Genomic DNA, 15839 nt, shown 5'->3' on the forward strand with positions numbered 1-15839 from the left:
TGCATCCTGGAGGGCTGTTGGCCAAAAGAAACCTTGCCGGAATGCTTTTCCGGCAAGTGCTCTTGCGCCAATGTGATGACCACATATGCCTCCATGTATCTCCGCCAACAGCTTCTGTCCATCTTCCCAGGGAATGCACTTCAATTTCACTCCGTTGAATCTTCTTCTGTACAGTATGTCGTCAACAAACTGGTACATACTTGATTGCCGGGCTACTCTCCGCTTCTTCTTGCTCTTCGGGAAGTTCTCCTGTCTGAAGGAAACGGACAATCTGCTGTGCCCATGCTGGAGCTTGCGGCTCGACAACAAGGACTAAAGGCACAAATGCTGCTGCGGGAACATCTGCTTCTACGGCAAGAACCTGCGGTTCAGTCAGAGCTTGATGTTCCCCGGCAAGCTTGCCGGAGCAAAACTTGTCGGGAGCGTCTGCTTCAATGGAACAAACCTTAGGGCTTGTTGGAGCAGACTGCTCCTCAGCACTCTTGGTGTTGATCTTGGGGACCTTCTTGGCGGCGTCTTCGGGGAGCTCTGCCGGAAAGTAGTCACCAAAAATCAACTTCCTCTTCTTGTTCTGTCCAGTTCATGGTGTTACAGATGGTTGAGTCAGCTTGAGCACAAAAATTCCTGGTTCCACAGGTAACTTGAGTACGGCGCACTTTGACAGGCCATCTGCAATGTCGTTCTGAGCTCTCGGAACATGTTCCATCTGTAGGCCGTCAAAGTGCTCTTCTAACTTTCTCACTTCATCAATGTAGGCTTCCATCAACGGACTCTGATAATCTTTGTTAACTTGGCGGACGACAAGCTGCGAGTCACCCCTAACAATAAGCTTCTTGATCCCAAGGTCTGCCGCGATCCTGAGTCCAGCAAGCAAACCTTCATATTCTGCAGTATTGTTTGTCGCTTGCTCCTTGGGAAAGTGCATCTGGACCACGTACTTGAGGTGCTCTCCGGTGGGTGCGACAAGTAACACGCCCGCACCGGCGCCTTGCAGCGAGAAGGCACCATCAAAGTACATGATCCATTCTTTGCTTGCTTCCTTGACGGGGATGCTCGTCTCTGGAGTTTCTTCATCAGGTGTTGGCGTCCATTCTGCTATGAATTCTGCCAATGCTCGGCTCTGGATAGTTGAGGTACTTTCGAACTTGAGGCCAAAGCTTGACAGTTCCAGTGCCCACTCGACAATCCTGCCTGTTGCTTCTGGATTCTGCAGTATCCTCTTCAACGGAAAGCGAGTGACAACTGTGAGCTCATGTGCTTGAAAGTAATGGCGCAGCTTTCTCGAGGCCATGAGAAGGCCGAAAAGCAATTTCTGCACACCAGAGTACCTTGATCTAGCCCCCTGCAGAAGGGAACTGAAAAAGTAAACTGGGCGCTACACCATTCTCTTCTGCTTCTCTTCTTGTGGCTGCACAGATCCGTCCTTGTCGGGACCAGAGCTTGTCGGGGAAGCCCCCTGCTTGTCGCTGGATGTGCTTGCCGCGGCCGCTGGCTCATCATCTGCCTCCCTCTCCGCTACTAACGCAGCGCTAACCACTTGATTGGTTGCCGCTAGATATAGCAGCAACTTCTCTTGCGGCTTAGGTGCGACAAGTATTGGAGTGGAGGATAGATATCTCTTCAAGTTCTGCAGCGCAGCCTCCGCTTCTGGAGTCCATTTCATTGGACCTGCCTTTTTCAATATTTTGAAAAATGGCAGGGCGCGCTCAGCAGACTTAGAGATGAACCTGCTGAGAGCAGCTACGCAGCCGGCAAGCCTTCGTACATCCTTGACGCGCTTCGGTGCTTCGATCTGCTCAATGGCCTTGATCTTGTCGGGGTTGGCTTCGATCCCCCGCTGAGACACAAAGAACCCGAGAAGCTTGCCGGAGGGGACTCCGAACACGCACTTCTCGGGGTTGAGCTTGAGGTTGATCTTGCGCAGATTTGCAAAGGTCTCGTCCAAATCTTGGATCAGAGTTGCTCTGTCTTTGCTCTTGACCACTATGTCATCCATGTAAGCTTCTACATTTCTGTGCAACTGTGGCTCAAAAGCTTCGTGAACTACCCTTGCAAATGTTGAACCAGCATTCTTTAGTCCGAAAGGCATCCGTACAAAGCAGTATGTGCCACATGGAGTAATGAATGCGGTTTTCTCCTCATCCTCTTCTGCCATGAAGATTTGATGATATCTTGAGTATGCATCAAGAAATGAAAGCAAATCACATCCTGCCGTGGAGTCGACAATCTGGTCAATGCGCGGCAAGGGAAATGGATCTTTGGGACAAGCTTTATTAACATCAGTGAAGTCAATACAAAGCCTCCATTTTCCGTTCGCCTTGCGCACGACTACAGGATTGGCCAACCACGTAGGATGGATCACCCCTCTGACAAGGCCTGCTGCTTCCAACTTCTTGATCTCTTTTGCAATGAATTCTTGGTGCTCCACTGCTTGTTTTCTGACTTTCTGCTTGACGGGCCGCACGTGAGGACAGACGGCAAGGTGGTGCTCAATTACTTTCCTGGGAACACCGGGGATGTCAGATGGTTGCCATGCAAACACATCGACATTCGCCCGCAGGAAAGCAACGAGCGCGCTTTCCTATTTAGGATCAAGCGTGGCACTGATGGTGAACGTACCACCAGTGCCGTCCTCCTTGGCGGCCACTTTCTTGGTCTCTGGCGGAGCTGCCTTCGCCTTCTTACACTTGCCGGTGGAGCTCGATGGTGCGTCCTCGACGGTAGCGCAGCACTCCGAAGAGGTGCGCTTGCCGGAGTGGGCATCAGAGCTCTTGCCGGACTTGGTCTTCTTCTTCCCCCCGGGAGCTTCAGCGGCAAGTGGCTTGTGATTTGCTGCGGCTGCTGCTTCCCGGTAGATCTTGTCGGTATAGATAAGAGCATCTTTTTTCTCACCAGGGACAGAGATGACACTTATCAGACCTGGCATCTTGAGCATGTTGTAGGCATAGTGAGAGGCTGCCATGAATTTGGCGAGCGCTGGACGGCCGAGTATCCCATTGTAGGGTAATGGGAAATCAGCAACGTCAAAAGTGACCTTCTCTGTTCTGAAGTTCAGCTCGCTGCCAAATGTTACTGGCAACGTGATCTTCCCCTTCGGCTTGCTCCTTCCCGGATTGATTCCTTGGAAGGTACCAGTCTCTTCGAGCTCGCTGTCGGGGATCTGGAGCTTCTTGAGTACTGCTGAGGAGATCAGGTTCAAGCCGGCCCCGCTGTCAACTAGCATCTTTGTGACCTTGAGGTTGCGGATAGTTGGTGAAACCAACATCGGCAAGCACCCGACCGCAGTTACGCGATCAGGGTGATCCTCAATGTCAAAGATGATAGGCGTGCTGGACCACTTCAGAGGTTTGCGCGACTCAACTGGTGGTTCTGCTGCATTAACTTCCCGCACCCACTGTTTCAGTTGGCGGTGCGAAGTATGCAGAGAAGCACCACCGTCGACGCACAGAACCTCTGTTGCTTTCTGAAACTCCTGCTCGTCGGCCTCATCATCCTCCATGTCTTCGTCGTCGTCTTCATCTTCATCCTTGTCGCGGCCGCGGGGAGGCCTGTCTCCTTGCCGCTGCTTGGCCTTGCCGCGGTGTCCCCCCCTGCCGGGACGCTTCTTGCCGGACCCGCCAGCACCTTCCTGGGCCTTCTCCTTGTCGTGGTGCTCATACTCAGCTTTCTGCTGCTCGACAAGCTGCTCAACCTTCATGCAACTTTGGAGATCGTGGCCCTTGGTGCGGTGGATCTTGCAATATTGCTTGTCGGAGCTGCCCTGCTTGTCGGCGGCCGTCACAGGTTCTGCTTCCTTGGCGCCACCTCCGTTGCCGGATTGCTCAACAGCTACTACATCTTTACCTTTCCTTCTTCTGTTGTTCCGCCGCCGGTTTTTCTTTGCCGGGGCAGCATCCTCACTGTCAGACCCCCCTGTTCCTGTGTTTTCTCCGGGGAGTTTCCTCCCTTCCTCAGCACGTGCACATCTATCGGCCAGGGCGTAGAGCTCACTGACGTCTCTTATTTTGCACATCGCCATCTCCTCCCGCATCCTGCGGTTACACATGTTCTGATGGAACGCGCTGATGACCGCGGCGGGATGGACATCTGGGATGTTGCACTGCACTTGGCTGAACCTTTGAATGTACTTGCGCAGGGGCTCTCCTTCCTTCTGGGCGAGCAGATGAAGATCGCTCTCCTGGCCATGGGGCTTGTAGCCGCCTGTGAAGGCGCCGACAAACTGATGACACAGGTCCGCCCATGAGGAGATGGAGTCGTCCGGCAAGTGCATGAGCCAGGATCTGACATTGGGCTTGAGTACCAGCGGGAAGTAGTTGGCAAGGATCTTCTCATCGCGCCCCCCGGCAGCTTGCACCGCGATGGTGTAGATGCTGAGGAACTCTAACGGATGCAACCTGCCATCATACTTCTCTGGTACGTCTGGCTTGAAGTTCTTGGTACTGGGCCACTTGACTTGCCGCAGCTCACGAGTAAACGCAGGGCAACCTACCGCGTACGGCAAGTCGCCTGGTTCCCCTGGCGCATGCATGTCGACAACGGGCCCAGCGCGCTGGTCTGACTGACACCACGCTTCTCTTCGGCGCTCGATGCGAGTACGAGTGTCTTCTTGTTGCCGTTCCTGAAGAACTTGGCGTTGATCGCGACGAGCTCGTGGATCTGATGACGCCGTGGAGTCGGTGTCGAGGTTGACCCTGCGAGTCGGCGATCTCGGCCTTCGGGGCGGGGAGTGCACGGTGGTTGCACCCCCACCAGTCTTGTCGCCATCGGCTTGCACCTGGGCGTCTTGCCGCGGCTTTGATGTGCTCGGTTGCCGGGGAGTGTCGCCGTTGGCGAAGCCGATGAGGCTCTGAATGGTGGCCCTCCAACCGTCGATCTTGTCTGCCGTCGGAGGGTAATCCAGGAGCAGTTGGGCTCGAGCCAACGCTTCTTCTAGAGTCTTTGGTGGCGGTGGCGAACGGTGCGAGGAGCGGGATATGCTCGGACTTCTAACTATGTTAGAAGGAGCAGGATCCCGTCCGGGCGACCGTGTTTTGCTCGTGCCAGCAGGTTGGCGTGCATGCTGGTCTTGAGCATCTCGAGATCCGCCAGCTCGATTTTGATCCAACGAGCATATGGTACCGCGAGTACCATGACGCTGTTGGCCCCGCAGCTCCTGAGACGGGCACGGTGCGTGTACGGACGCCGAGGTTTGCGCGGCCTTGTCCTTGGACCTGGCGGCAGCATGAGCTCCCTCGTCGGCGCCCGTTCCTCCGCCGGCGTCTACCCCACACACCCGTTTGCTCCGGTGGCGGTGGGATCGACGTGGACGGAGCAGCCACCTCCGAAGCCTTCTTCTTCGGTGGCATGTTGAAGATGATGATGAAGAAAACGAAGATCTGGCTCGCGTGAACGCCGGATCGGGTTCACACAACCTCGACGCCCCCTACCTGGCGCGCCAAAGATGTCGTGGGAAATGAGCACCTATGGGGCAGGGCCCCTTCTCGGTCCGGCAAGGGAGCAGAGGGCACATGAAGAGCGGATCGAGGCGGAGCACGCGAGCGATTTTTACCCAGCTTCGGAGCTCTCCGGAGAGATAATACTCCTACTGCTGCTTTGTGGTTTTATTCTGTTCTTGCTCGAGAGCGTGAGGGTGTTGTGGTTTCGAATGAGTCGAACCCCTTCTACGTTGCGCATGGGCCTCCTTTTATAGGCTAAAGGGGTCACCGACAGGTGGCAACGCAGACAGGGGTACAAATGTAAAAAGAGGGGTTGGTACAACTGCCGCTACAGTGCACCCTACCTAACTCTGATGGCAGGGGACAAGAGCATTTAATGCCCGTCCGCGTCGCCTAAATAGTGCAGAAAAGCGACCGTTAGAGGCGCCACCGCTTGCCATGATGGCCTTCTCATCATCTCCACTCGCCACCTCGCACCGCTTGGCTGCACAGCTTCCCGCCACGTGCGCCTGGAACGGTCCTGTGGCGACACGTCGACGGATGCGCTGGAGCGTGGGCACAGAGTGGTGGCTTCGCCGCGGCAAACGCCTTGCCGCGGTCGTTGTCTTGTCGCGCCTGGAAGCTTGTTGCTCGCCGGGACGCGCGGCGCGTCGCGGCAAGTTCCTTGAAATGCCTTGGTTGGCCTTCCCGACAAGCTCCTCTTGCCGGGGCCTCATCCTTCCCGGCAAGCTCCTCTTGCCGGGGCCTCATCTTCTCAGTTAAAACACTTTGTTCTTGAATGGCTCCAATAGGAAATACGGAGGATCTTGGTGGGCACCCGGCAAGCCTTGCCGCGGGGCGCTGCGACTGCCCGTGCACAAGTTCGGGATACTAAGGTACCCCTTACTTTAGTACACTGACACCCAAATTTTCAATTTGGAATGTTATACATTAGATCATCATTGCATATCATATTTTATTGCATTTTGGCTTGATCCTAAAAATTCTACGCAACTCAAGGACACAAATTAAAATAATACAAGCTTTATATTACAAGCCAGGGGCCTCGAGGGCTCGAATACATAAGCTCGAATACAAACGAGTCAGTGGAAGCAACAATATTTGAGTACAGACATGAGTTAAACAAGTCTGTCTTGAGAAGGCCTTAACACAAAAGTAACAACGATCGAAAAGGCAAGGCCTCCTGCCTGGGAGCCTCCTAACTACTACTGGTCGTCGGTGTCCGTCACGTAGTAGTAGGCAACCTCGGGATAGTAGTAGTCGCCGGCGGTGGCAGCGGTCTCAGGGGCTCCGTCATCTGGTTGCATCAAACGGATAAGGGGAAGAAAAAGAAAGCAAAGCAAACGTGAGTACTCATCTGAAGTACTCAGCAAGCAAGGATCTACACTACATATGCAACATTATCAAAGGAAGGTTGTATATGTGGACTGGGCTGCAGAAATGCCAGAATAAAGGGGAGAGCCTAGTCCTATTGAAGACTAGCATCTTCAGCATCTTTAGTGGTCTTGCAGCATTAGAAGAGTGCAGACTAGCATAAAGTAAAATAGTAGTAGTGTCATCAACCTCGCCAAGAGATCCTTCCTCGACTCCCTGCGAGAAGGCAATCCCAGAGCCATACTATCCATTTCTCATCTCAAGTATCCAGTTCTAGTTGTATCGATCAGGATACAACTCCGAGTGTCTGTTACCGTAGGACGGGCTATCGATAAATGTTTGCTTCCCTGCAGGGGTGCACCAACTTACCCACCACGCTCGATTAACTCCGGCGGGACACACTTTTCTAGGTCATGCCCGACCTCAGCCAAACGATACGCCGCAACCCGACCTAGGCCTAATAGAGAGGTTAGCACGCCGGACTAAACCTATGCCCCCAGGGGTCTTGGGCCATCGCCCCGGGAACTCCTGCATGTTGCGTGGGCGGCCGGTGAGCAGACCTAGCCACCTCCTAAAAAAGGCAGGTGCTTACGCAGCCCAACCCGGTGCACGCCGCTTAGTCGCTGACGTCTATTAAGCTTCGGCTGATGCATATGACGCAGAACGCCCATACTATGCCCACGTGATGGTTAGTGCTATCAGGCCAGAGGCCCCTCAGATCAAATATCCAAATCGTAGCTGATTTAGGAGCGCACGATAACGAGCAGAGACTCACGATCGATGTGACCCCGTCGCCCCGTCTTGTGGACTTGCAGCAAGGGCTAAGAATGCCCGGCTACGCCACGTAATTATCTCGCGGGCACCTTCCAGGTCAACCCGACTCCACATCACTCGCATCACATGCTCGCACGGGTACCCCTCAGGGCCAACCCGTTTTCATCCACTTTAATCAGTAACAATAGTAATGTAAAGGCAATCCGTGCGAAAAATGCCAATGGCGGCCGAGCACCAGGCCGGCCGGTATCTCATCCGTCCTGGCGCCATGTGGATCCCCGCTGCCTCTATATTATGTGTGTATCCGCTTTTTTTTGGGCCGTATTCATCGACACCGGACCCACGCACATGGAAAGGAAGCTAGGCCTATCGCACGCCTCTGACATGGGCCGCACAGCATCTCCGCACTTGTACACTGGTGGGCTGTATTTTATCTGCATGTACCAGCGCGAAGACTGTCACGTACTAGCACAATCATGTGCTGTAGTGTGCGGAGAGCCACGTCCACCAGTGCATCTAGCAGCCGACGTGGCCCAGCATTGACCATGGAAGAACTAATTGCACATATCTATTCAGTTTACCGTTTAATTGAGGTTTATTTTTTCTTGGAACAATCAAGAGGTTAACTGCAATACTATCATGCACAATCTGTTCCAAATCCTGTCCGCTCATGACCACATTTGTGGAACACAAAATCAGCCTCAAATCATGCAACGAAACACGCCATTCAATTGGTAGTGTGATTACGCAGATCCATAATTTTTTATTAATAAACACATTTATGTTGGGAGACCAGTGAACACTTTGGCATAATCTCGTTTTGCCGTTGGGTATCAACTAACAGCTAATTCAGTGTCAATGGTTCACGCGGTAGGCCAGGTTCTGTGCCGCGTGGAACAGTTTTGCGCTGCACAGGTCTGTTCACTCGTCCGTGATACATCACGTCACGCAATTTACTACGCATTCACATCATTCCTCCTCACCCCTCATCTACCTCCACCCACCTCGCTCTGCTTCTTCGCTGCGGAAGGGAAATCCACCAGAGGGACCAAGGTGAGCAACAGCGCCCTCGTCGTCGAACTACTGGGCGGCGGCAAGGATCACTCTCCTCTGCCGGGCCGGCAAGTGCCGGGGGCAGGCAAAGCGGATAGGTACCCCATTCCATCCCACTCACGATCTGCTGCAAACGCTAGGTCGCCATTGATCTTACTTTTTTTGCTTCAATTGATTAGAGTTCTCAAAACATTTTTTAGGGGTAGAGAGGGAAGATGACTGATTTTTTTAGCGGGATCCAAGCTGGTATGGTTGTCAATCGATTAGAGAACAATGAACAGTCGCCCGAAGATTGGAACAGTGATGGGGATGGTTCAGGGGGCACAACTGGTTTGCTTGAATCACCATGTTTCACGTCCAGGCTTTCTGTGCTCAAAGTGGGTTCAGTCATAAGCAAGTTTTCTGAATTCAAGTGCCAATTAGTCAGGGAAACTGGATTCGATGGAATGCTTGAGATAAAATCATGGCAGAAGATCAACCTGAAATACAACGCTTATATAATGGATAGAGTCGATGTAGATTCACGTATAATAAATCTTGAGCGCCAAGGTGTTATTGAACTATGTGACAAGGACATGAATTATGTGTTTGGCATCCCATGTGGCGATTCAACCATAGAAGGCGAGGGAGTTGAGCCGTCAGTAGCTTGCATTGAGTATACCCGTGCGGCAGCATCATTTAGTGATAGAGGCACCCACAGCCTGAAAGCAGCAGAGGCATACTTAAGCAGATGCATAGCAGAATCATCTACTCAATTAGAGCAGGACTGCTTCAAAATTGCTTTTGTTATTTTTGTTGTTGGTCATGTGTTGGCACCTACTGCGAAGCACGATTATATATTAATTGATTTCTGGGCTGCACTGAATGATATCAGCAAGATAAAGGATTGGAATTGGGGAGGATACGCGTTGAAAAATCTTTTTCAAGCTGTCAAAAAGTTCAAGGCAGATGTTTTGAGGAGAAACCCAACCGTGCATATAGTTGGATGTCATCTGTTTCTGCAGGTGTGTGTTCGTTTTTGTCTTGATGAAAATCATTAGAAGTTTTCTAATCAGTCAGTCGCACATGCTCACATATGATTCTAATGCTGTTGTTTTCATTTGCAGCTTTTTGTGCTTGATAGCCTCGAGCTGGGTGTTCTAAACAGGGCAAGAGGTGTAACCCCGCGTATAGGCTTGTACGACTATGAGTCGATCAAGAATATGGTTGAGAAAATTACAGTGAATTCTGCCCCGGGCGAAGTTTCCTTTCACGGCGCACCGGTAAGCAAAACATGCCAAATCGAAGACATTTTTTTATCTCAGTCAGTACTACATCAAAACACGCTTCTTACTTTTGGAAAACAACAGGTGCGGAGCGAGCTCTCCGTGAGAAACCTAAGTGTGTGTCGTCCGAAGGAAGTTTGTGCAACAAATACACCAAAGCCCACGACAGCGCCCAAAAAGGCAAATGCAACGTGCACACCAATTCCACGGAATAGCTATGCCAAAACCGATGCGCAAGAGTTTTCAAATTATATACGAACACGCTACCCAAGCATAGTATGTCTCCTAAAGCCATTGTCCATGTTCATTAGATACATACAATTTGACTACCACCTAACCTTTTTTTATATGTATTTATCTAGTCAACGGAGAAACTCGGCGTACTTCTCCGTGAGCAGAATGCCCGTGGGCTAGCAAATATTTCAGAAATGCGTCAAGCCTTCCAGTCCAATATGTTCACTTTCACTGACAAGCTAATGATATGCATAGCAGATAGCTGCACTTGTTGCAAGGCGCATGGAAGCAAAAGGTGCATCTTGAAGAGGGAAGACACCAACACCGACAATGTACCTCCCATGGCATCAGTAGATCAAACCCAATTCAGCACGCCTTTAGTAAGCAAGATTGGACCCCGATTACCAGCACCAGGGAACCATGAAGGTACATGATCAATCTTTTAAAATCATACAAGCGACCTTATAGGACCTAGGCACCCCCTTGACCCTACTTGATCTGCCTTGCCAGGCACCGTGTCGGCGAACAGCCCTGTGTCTTGGAAAAGAGATGGCAGTTTATCTTCAAGCGTACAGTCAGGCACATCAAAGAAAACCTACTCACGTGATCAGCAAGCTATTGTTGCACTAACCCCAACATACAGTCAGAGCCCACACAATCAGAACCCCATATCACAGGATAGAACCATAATGGAAATCGCTAGCAATATTGTCGCATTTACCGAAAAAGGGTTTCCCCCCGCTTTGTATACAAAGCAACCAACCGAACCATCCAACGATAGGTGCTGGGGCGGAAACAGCACAGTCACGCCCAAAAGAAAAGAAAGAGAAAATACAAGAGAAACAAATGCCGACAACGGCGGATCGACAAAGAAACGAAGAAGCCTCGTGGCCGCTGCACCCACCGGAGATCTCCCACCAGACTCCGAGCCTCCGAAGCACCGGTACCAATCAACACCTCCAAGAAGGAACGCGACGAAGACGACGCTGCTGCCAAGGGTTTCCCCCGGTACGGTGAGGGGAGAGGAAGGGTAGCTCCGACGCCCTCCAGGAAGGTCTGGCGGCACCCACAAGCACCACCGCGTCGATGTCGGCCAGGCCAACAGAGATTTCTCCCGATCCCAACCTCCACCTCAGGCACTCCGAAGCTCGCCGCCAAACAGACCCTCACCCTGCGCCAGCCCGGACACGAAGCGTTCAACGCTGTCTCACCACGGCACCGTGAAGCATGGTCGGCACGATGAAGAAGAGGAGCCGGGACCAGGCAACAGCACCATCGGCACGCGGGAGGGCCCCACCTCCACCGCTGAAGACGGTAGCTGACCGGACGCAATGGCAGGAACACACCAGGCCCGTGGCCGCACAGGCCCAGCCGGGAACGCAGAGGCCCGTAAAGTTCCCGCCTTCGCGCTGCAGCCGGCACGCCGTCGGCTCCGCCGCCCCTGTCCAAGCTGCTCCCCTTCCTCCCCACACCGAAAGCCGCCAAGGGAGGCACCACCAACACGCGCACCGCCGGCCACCATCACCAGGTCGCCGGACCGCCACCGGCCGAGCCGCACCACCGCCGCACGCCCACGACGGAGAGGAACCACCACAGCCGCCGGCAGCCCGAAGCCGGACCCCAGCCGCCGCCAACGCCGCCCGCGGCCCTCGCCGCCTGCCGGGCGGAACCGGCCGCCGCGGCGAGGCGCGTTCCACCGCGCAGCCGGCCACGCCGCACCACGCCCCGCCGGAGGGCCGCGCGCCGCCGCGCCGCGGCGCCCCGCGCCCGCGCCGCGCCCGCACGCGAAGGAGGGACCCGCGTCGCCCCCAACGCGCGGAGGAGGAAGAGCAGGGCCCCGCCGCCGCCGGCGCCGGTCAGGCGAGCCCGGCCGTGCCCCCTGGCGGCGGCGAGGGAGGAAGGAGGAGGGGAGACCGGAGGCGGCGGGATCTGGGCGCCCGCCCCGGCCGCCTCGCGGGTGGCGGCGCGGGCGGGAGGGGGGAGGGGAGTCTGTCTTGGAAAGGTGTCACTGTCGTGTGATCATATTGTCGCATTTTACGATGATCTTACAGCAATACTGGTTACTTATTATGCTGAGATCCGTCCAACCCCCGCCTTCGTTTTGTTTGGGTCAACTACAGATGGAGTACCTTTGAAGATTGATCTACCTCAATGCAACTTTGGAAGAGACCCGTGGGTTGCTGGATCAGTCCCAGCACCACCCATTCCAACTGTTCTTAGGGCTATAAGAGACTGGATGACTGGAGCTTCCATGCTAAACCTTGAGAGGCAAGTTTCCATTACCGAGCCAGCAAATTACATATGTGTCATCAAAACCACTTTATAGTTTGCCACACTCTAAAATGCATTACCACACCATAATTGCAGGAAATGGATCGTGCATCCCAAACCAAGACTTATATCTCTAGATGGTGTTGAAATCCATCGACAGCTTGTGCTAAATGATCCAATGACCCATGAGATGGCCACAGCTATTTTTCATAGACTTGGTCAAATTGATATGTTATTCTCGAAGGACACTCCCAGACACATATGGAGGAAATTTGTTGAACCAGACTTTGCGGTTAGTTTTGTTTCACAAAGTTTTCATTTTGGTTGTGTCCCATTCTGCACGCGTTTCACCACTCCGCGCTCCCTTGTGTTATGTGTAGACAACTATTTTGGCGAATGCTGACCCACTGACGGTTCAATCTATTAGGACTAGTTTCCAAGAAGGAACTTCATCTTGCAACCCAGCTTCATGCCGGATGGTAGGCGACGCTGCAGAAGCTGATGTTATATTATATCAGAACTATTGTTGGGTACAGACCATTAACATGTGCGTTTGTATGCAGTGGTACATCTCGGCGATCCTACCTGATAGTTGGACAGTATATGCATTTGATATGCTCAGAAAAAGGATCATCGTGCTAGACCCAGCCGTAGGGCCGTTTGGTTATAGCAATCGCCGAGTAAGCATGCATGAATTTGTTAGCAACAAACTCCATGCTGCTTTGTTCAACTGTCTGGAGAAATTCTTTAGCTCATGGCACTGTTAATCAAGCCATTGGGGGCGCACTTTTCCTATCGTAATGAGGGAAAAGATTGATAAGTATGTTTGGTGCAGCTCAAGTACATTTTTGGTTAACTTGAACTTGTCCTCACTTGTATACAAATGCAGGGATCAGACTGGGCTGTGTGCCACATTCTTTGCCTGGAACTACGACGGCGACAAACTACAGATACCACTAAACAAGGTATGTTGTTTGTGTGCCTGACACACCCCACCCAACCCCGCAAACACTGCATAGTTACTGCCTGCCCAAATGATCTACTAAACACCTGCATTTGTGTAGGACACGCTATCATCGCACAGCAGCTTGATGATATATGAACTAATGAGGATGCAAGGGAACCAAACTTCAGTGGCAAACGACGCCCTCGAAGCTGTCAAAGCGTCGTTCACAGCCCTATAAAATAGCACATCGTTGATCGGTCTGCTCATGTAATTTCGATTACTTATAAGCAGAACAAACTTGTAGACTAATTTTCCCCAGTACTACGACGATCACCGAGTGATCCTATCTAATGCATGCAAATTCTTAGCCATTAACTAGTACATCAGAGCTTATCCAGTTACACCCTTGAGATCTAGCTCACATGCCAGCTACAAGTTTATTTCCCTACGTAGATTGACACTGCTGCAAGCAGCACGATCAGTGCAAGCGCCTTCGCATACCTGATCCCTGGGTTGACTGCTACATTATCTTCTGGAGCTGGTTGAACAGCTTTTTGCGCAGCTTGCCGTTGCTGCACCGAAGTTGCTTCAGCTCGTAACTCTGAGTTGATCCTCTCTAGCTGACGCACCTTGTCGCGTAGATCAATGACCAGCTGCTTGAGGAACAGATTCTCAATGGGATCGTCGAACCACTCGTACATTTCACATCCTCCCATCTCATGTAAATCGAGCACAGAAAAATCTCAACAGGCATGAACACTAAACAATTGTAACCAAACCAAGAAAAACTTTCGCATCTAGAACACATACCTGTGACCGGGCACATGTCTTGTATCTTCTCCCTGGGTTCTCATAGCTCCACGAGATCCACATGGCCGCCTTGGGCCTGTTCTTGCACCAACATGGTGTCGCAGGCTCGTAGTCCAGCGGACCCACCCTGTAACGCACCGGCGACCTGGTTTGGCCAGCTGGAGCGAAGCGCCTCTGGGATGAAGATGCCGCCCTTGAGCTTGAAGAGAAGGAGGAAGACATTTGCTTGGGAGTGGGGGGCTGGTGGGTGGTGGAGTGTGTCTTCGCTGCTAGTGGAGTGCTTGTGATGCAGTGTAGCCGTGTGGTCTTTATATAGGCTGGTCAGTGCTGAGGCCAACGGTCACTTTTCAAACGTGTGGTGGCCAAGCAAACGGTTTCTATCCGTTTTTTCCAAGAGGGCTCACACAATCCACTCCATGCACAAGTTTTCACAGCATGGAAGGCTGATCTCATCCAAGCTAAGATTAACCGATAAATACAGTAATAAGTTCGCGAATGCTAACAACTTGAACATATCATCCTTAGGCAAATTCTCCTTACACATAGGTCCAACTGCTGACAAATACTCCCTCCGTTCCAAAATAGATGACTCAACTTTATACTAACTTTAATACAAAGTTGGGTCATCTATTTTGGAACGGAGGGAGTACTACTTAACCATAGTTCCAACGCATGGTGCACCCATCATACAAGTCATGGGCATGCAGAACTGTCTACCAGACAGCTACAAAATGGTACAGCAGGGCAGAATCTAACATGTCCTTAGATGCAGCAAATCCAAAAGCAGGACACGTACACGTCATCATCCTAATCTTCCTCCTCAAACTCCTCCATGAATCCAGGGTGAGGAGCTGTGTTGCCTGAGCAGGCAATTGTATCGTACAACATCCTTTTGCGACGCGCCGAAAGACCAACCTGTGCACCACACCGGAAAAAACAAGTAGCTAGTCAATATCTGTTTCAACACTAACATAGCTAATAAGCATGATTAATTTATAGGGGCAAAATTAACTCAGGAACTTCTTGCTCCAGCTCGTAAGCGTTAAAGTTGTCTGCATAGTGAGCAATGTAGCCAAGTGATTCTCCGCTGCAAAATGCTATTTGTCAGCAAGTGCTCCTACCAGGGAACACTACGAATTCTACGCTTGCACTCACCTTCGGCAAGGTATGTGCATGTCAATGTTGTACACAACAGTCCATTTTGATATATCCATTTGCCATCCATCCAACATCATAGTACCAAGGATCTTGAGCCCTCTCAAGAGCATGCGCACGGTCGCCCCATGCTTGGCCTCATAGACAGGGGAACCCACATGTGTGTACAATGGATCCATCACCATGACCCTAGTCATCTCCATGTCGAACACGTACAAGGACCACTCCCCAATAAGCCACACTGGGAACAGGATCTGCAAAGCAGAATACTGGTTTTAGTGAACAAGTCATATGAAAGTCGAAATTGTGTGTGTACAAGGACCAAAAGAAGTAGTCATACCAGGCGGCACATGCATAACGGGAAACCAAGCTTGGGTGTGGAAAGCAACGCCATCAGTACAGAACGGGCGCCATCAGAATCAATGTTTTCCATGTGGAGCTGCAAAAACACATGCACGCCAATTTGTCAGTTCAAACCACTAGCAAGTGACATTCAAAAACATTCCAATCATCTATTCAACG

At 51.9% G+C, this 15839-nt stretch overlaps 2 protein-coding genes across 6 annotated transcripts; one reads left to right on the top strand and one right to left on the bottom strand.

Moving 5' to 3' along the window:
- Nucleotides 1-8488: 8488 nt before the first annotated feature.
- Nucleotides 8489-13723, top strand: LOC123069530 (uncharacterized). 4 transcript variants are annotated; one of them, XR_006432617.1, is made up of 11 exons: nt 8489-8734; nt 8837-9640; nt 9743-9898; nt 9986-10177; nt 10264-10561; nt 12256-12403; nt 12503-12698; nt 12787-12885; nt 12970-13226; nt 13296-13371; nt 13471-13723. XR_006432617.1 is itself a non-coding variant. In XM_044492404.1 (11 exons), the coding sequence occupies exons 2-11, from the start codon at nt 8852-8854 to the stop codon at nt 13506-13508; spliced, it is 2109 nt and encodes a 702-aa protein (XP_044348339.1). In that variant the 5' UTR covers nt 8489-8734; nt 8837-8851; the 3' UTR covers nt 13509-13723. The 4 variants fall into 4 exon arrangements, 3 of the variants coding, with proteins under 3 accessions (XP_044348339.1, XP_044348341.1, XP_044348340.1); XM_044492404.1 differs by having other exon boundaries at nt 12970-13086; XM_044492406.1 differs by lacking the exons at nt 13296-13371; nt 13471-13723 and having other exon boundaries at nt 12834-12885; nt 12970-13160.
- LOC123069532 (uncharacterized) lies at nt 13603-14439 on the bottom strand. Of its 2 annotated transcripts, none has more exons than XM_044492408.1 (2): nt 14163-14439; nt 13603-14005 (listed from the first exon to the last, which is right to left on the bottom strand). In XM_044492408.1, exons 1-2 carry the CDS (start codon nt 14382-14384, stop codon nt 13790-13792), a joined length of 438 nt encoding a protein of 145 aa, XP_044348343.1. In that variant the 5' UTR covers nt 14385-14439; the 3' UTR covers nt 13603-13789. The 2 variants fall into 2 exon arrangements, with proteins under 2 accessions (XP_044348343.1, XP_044348342.1); XM_044492407.1 differs by having other exon boundaries at nt 13603-14068.
- Between the last annotated feature and the right edge of the window lie 1400 nt (nt 14440-15839).

The sequence above is a fragment of the Triticum aestivum genome, chromosome 3B (assembly GCF_018294505.1).
Source record: "Triticum aestivum cultivar Chinese Spring chromosome 3B, IWGSC CS RefSeq v2.1, whole genome shotgun sequence".
NCBI lineage: Eukaryota > Viridiplantae > Streptophyta > Magnoliopsida > Poales > Poaceae > Triticum > Triticum aestivum.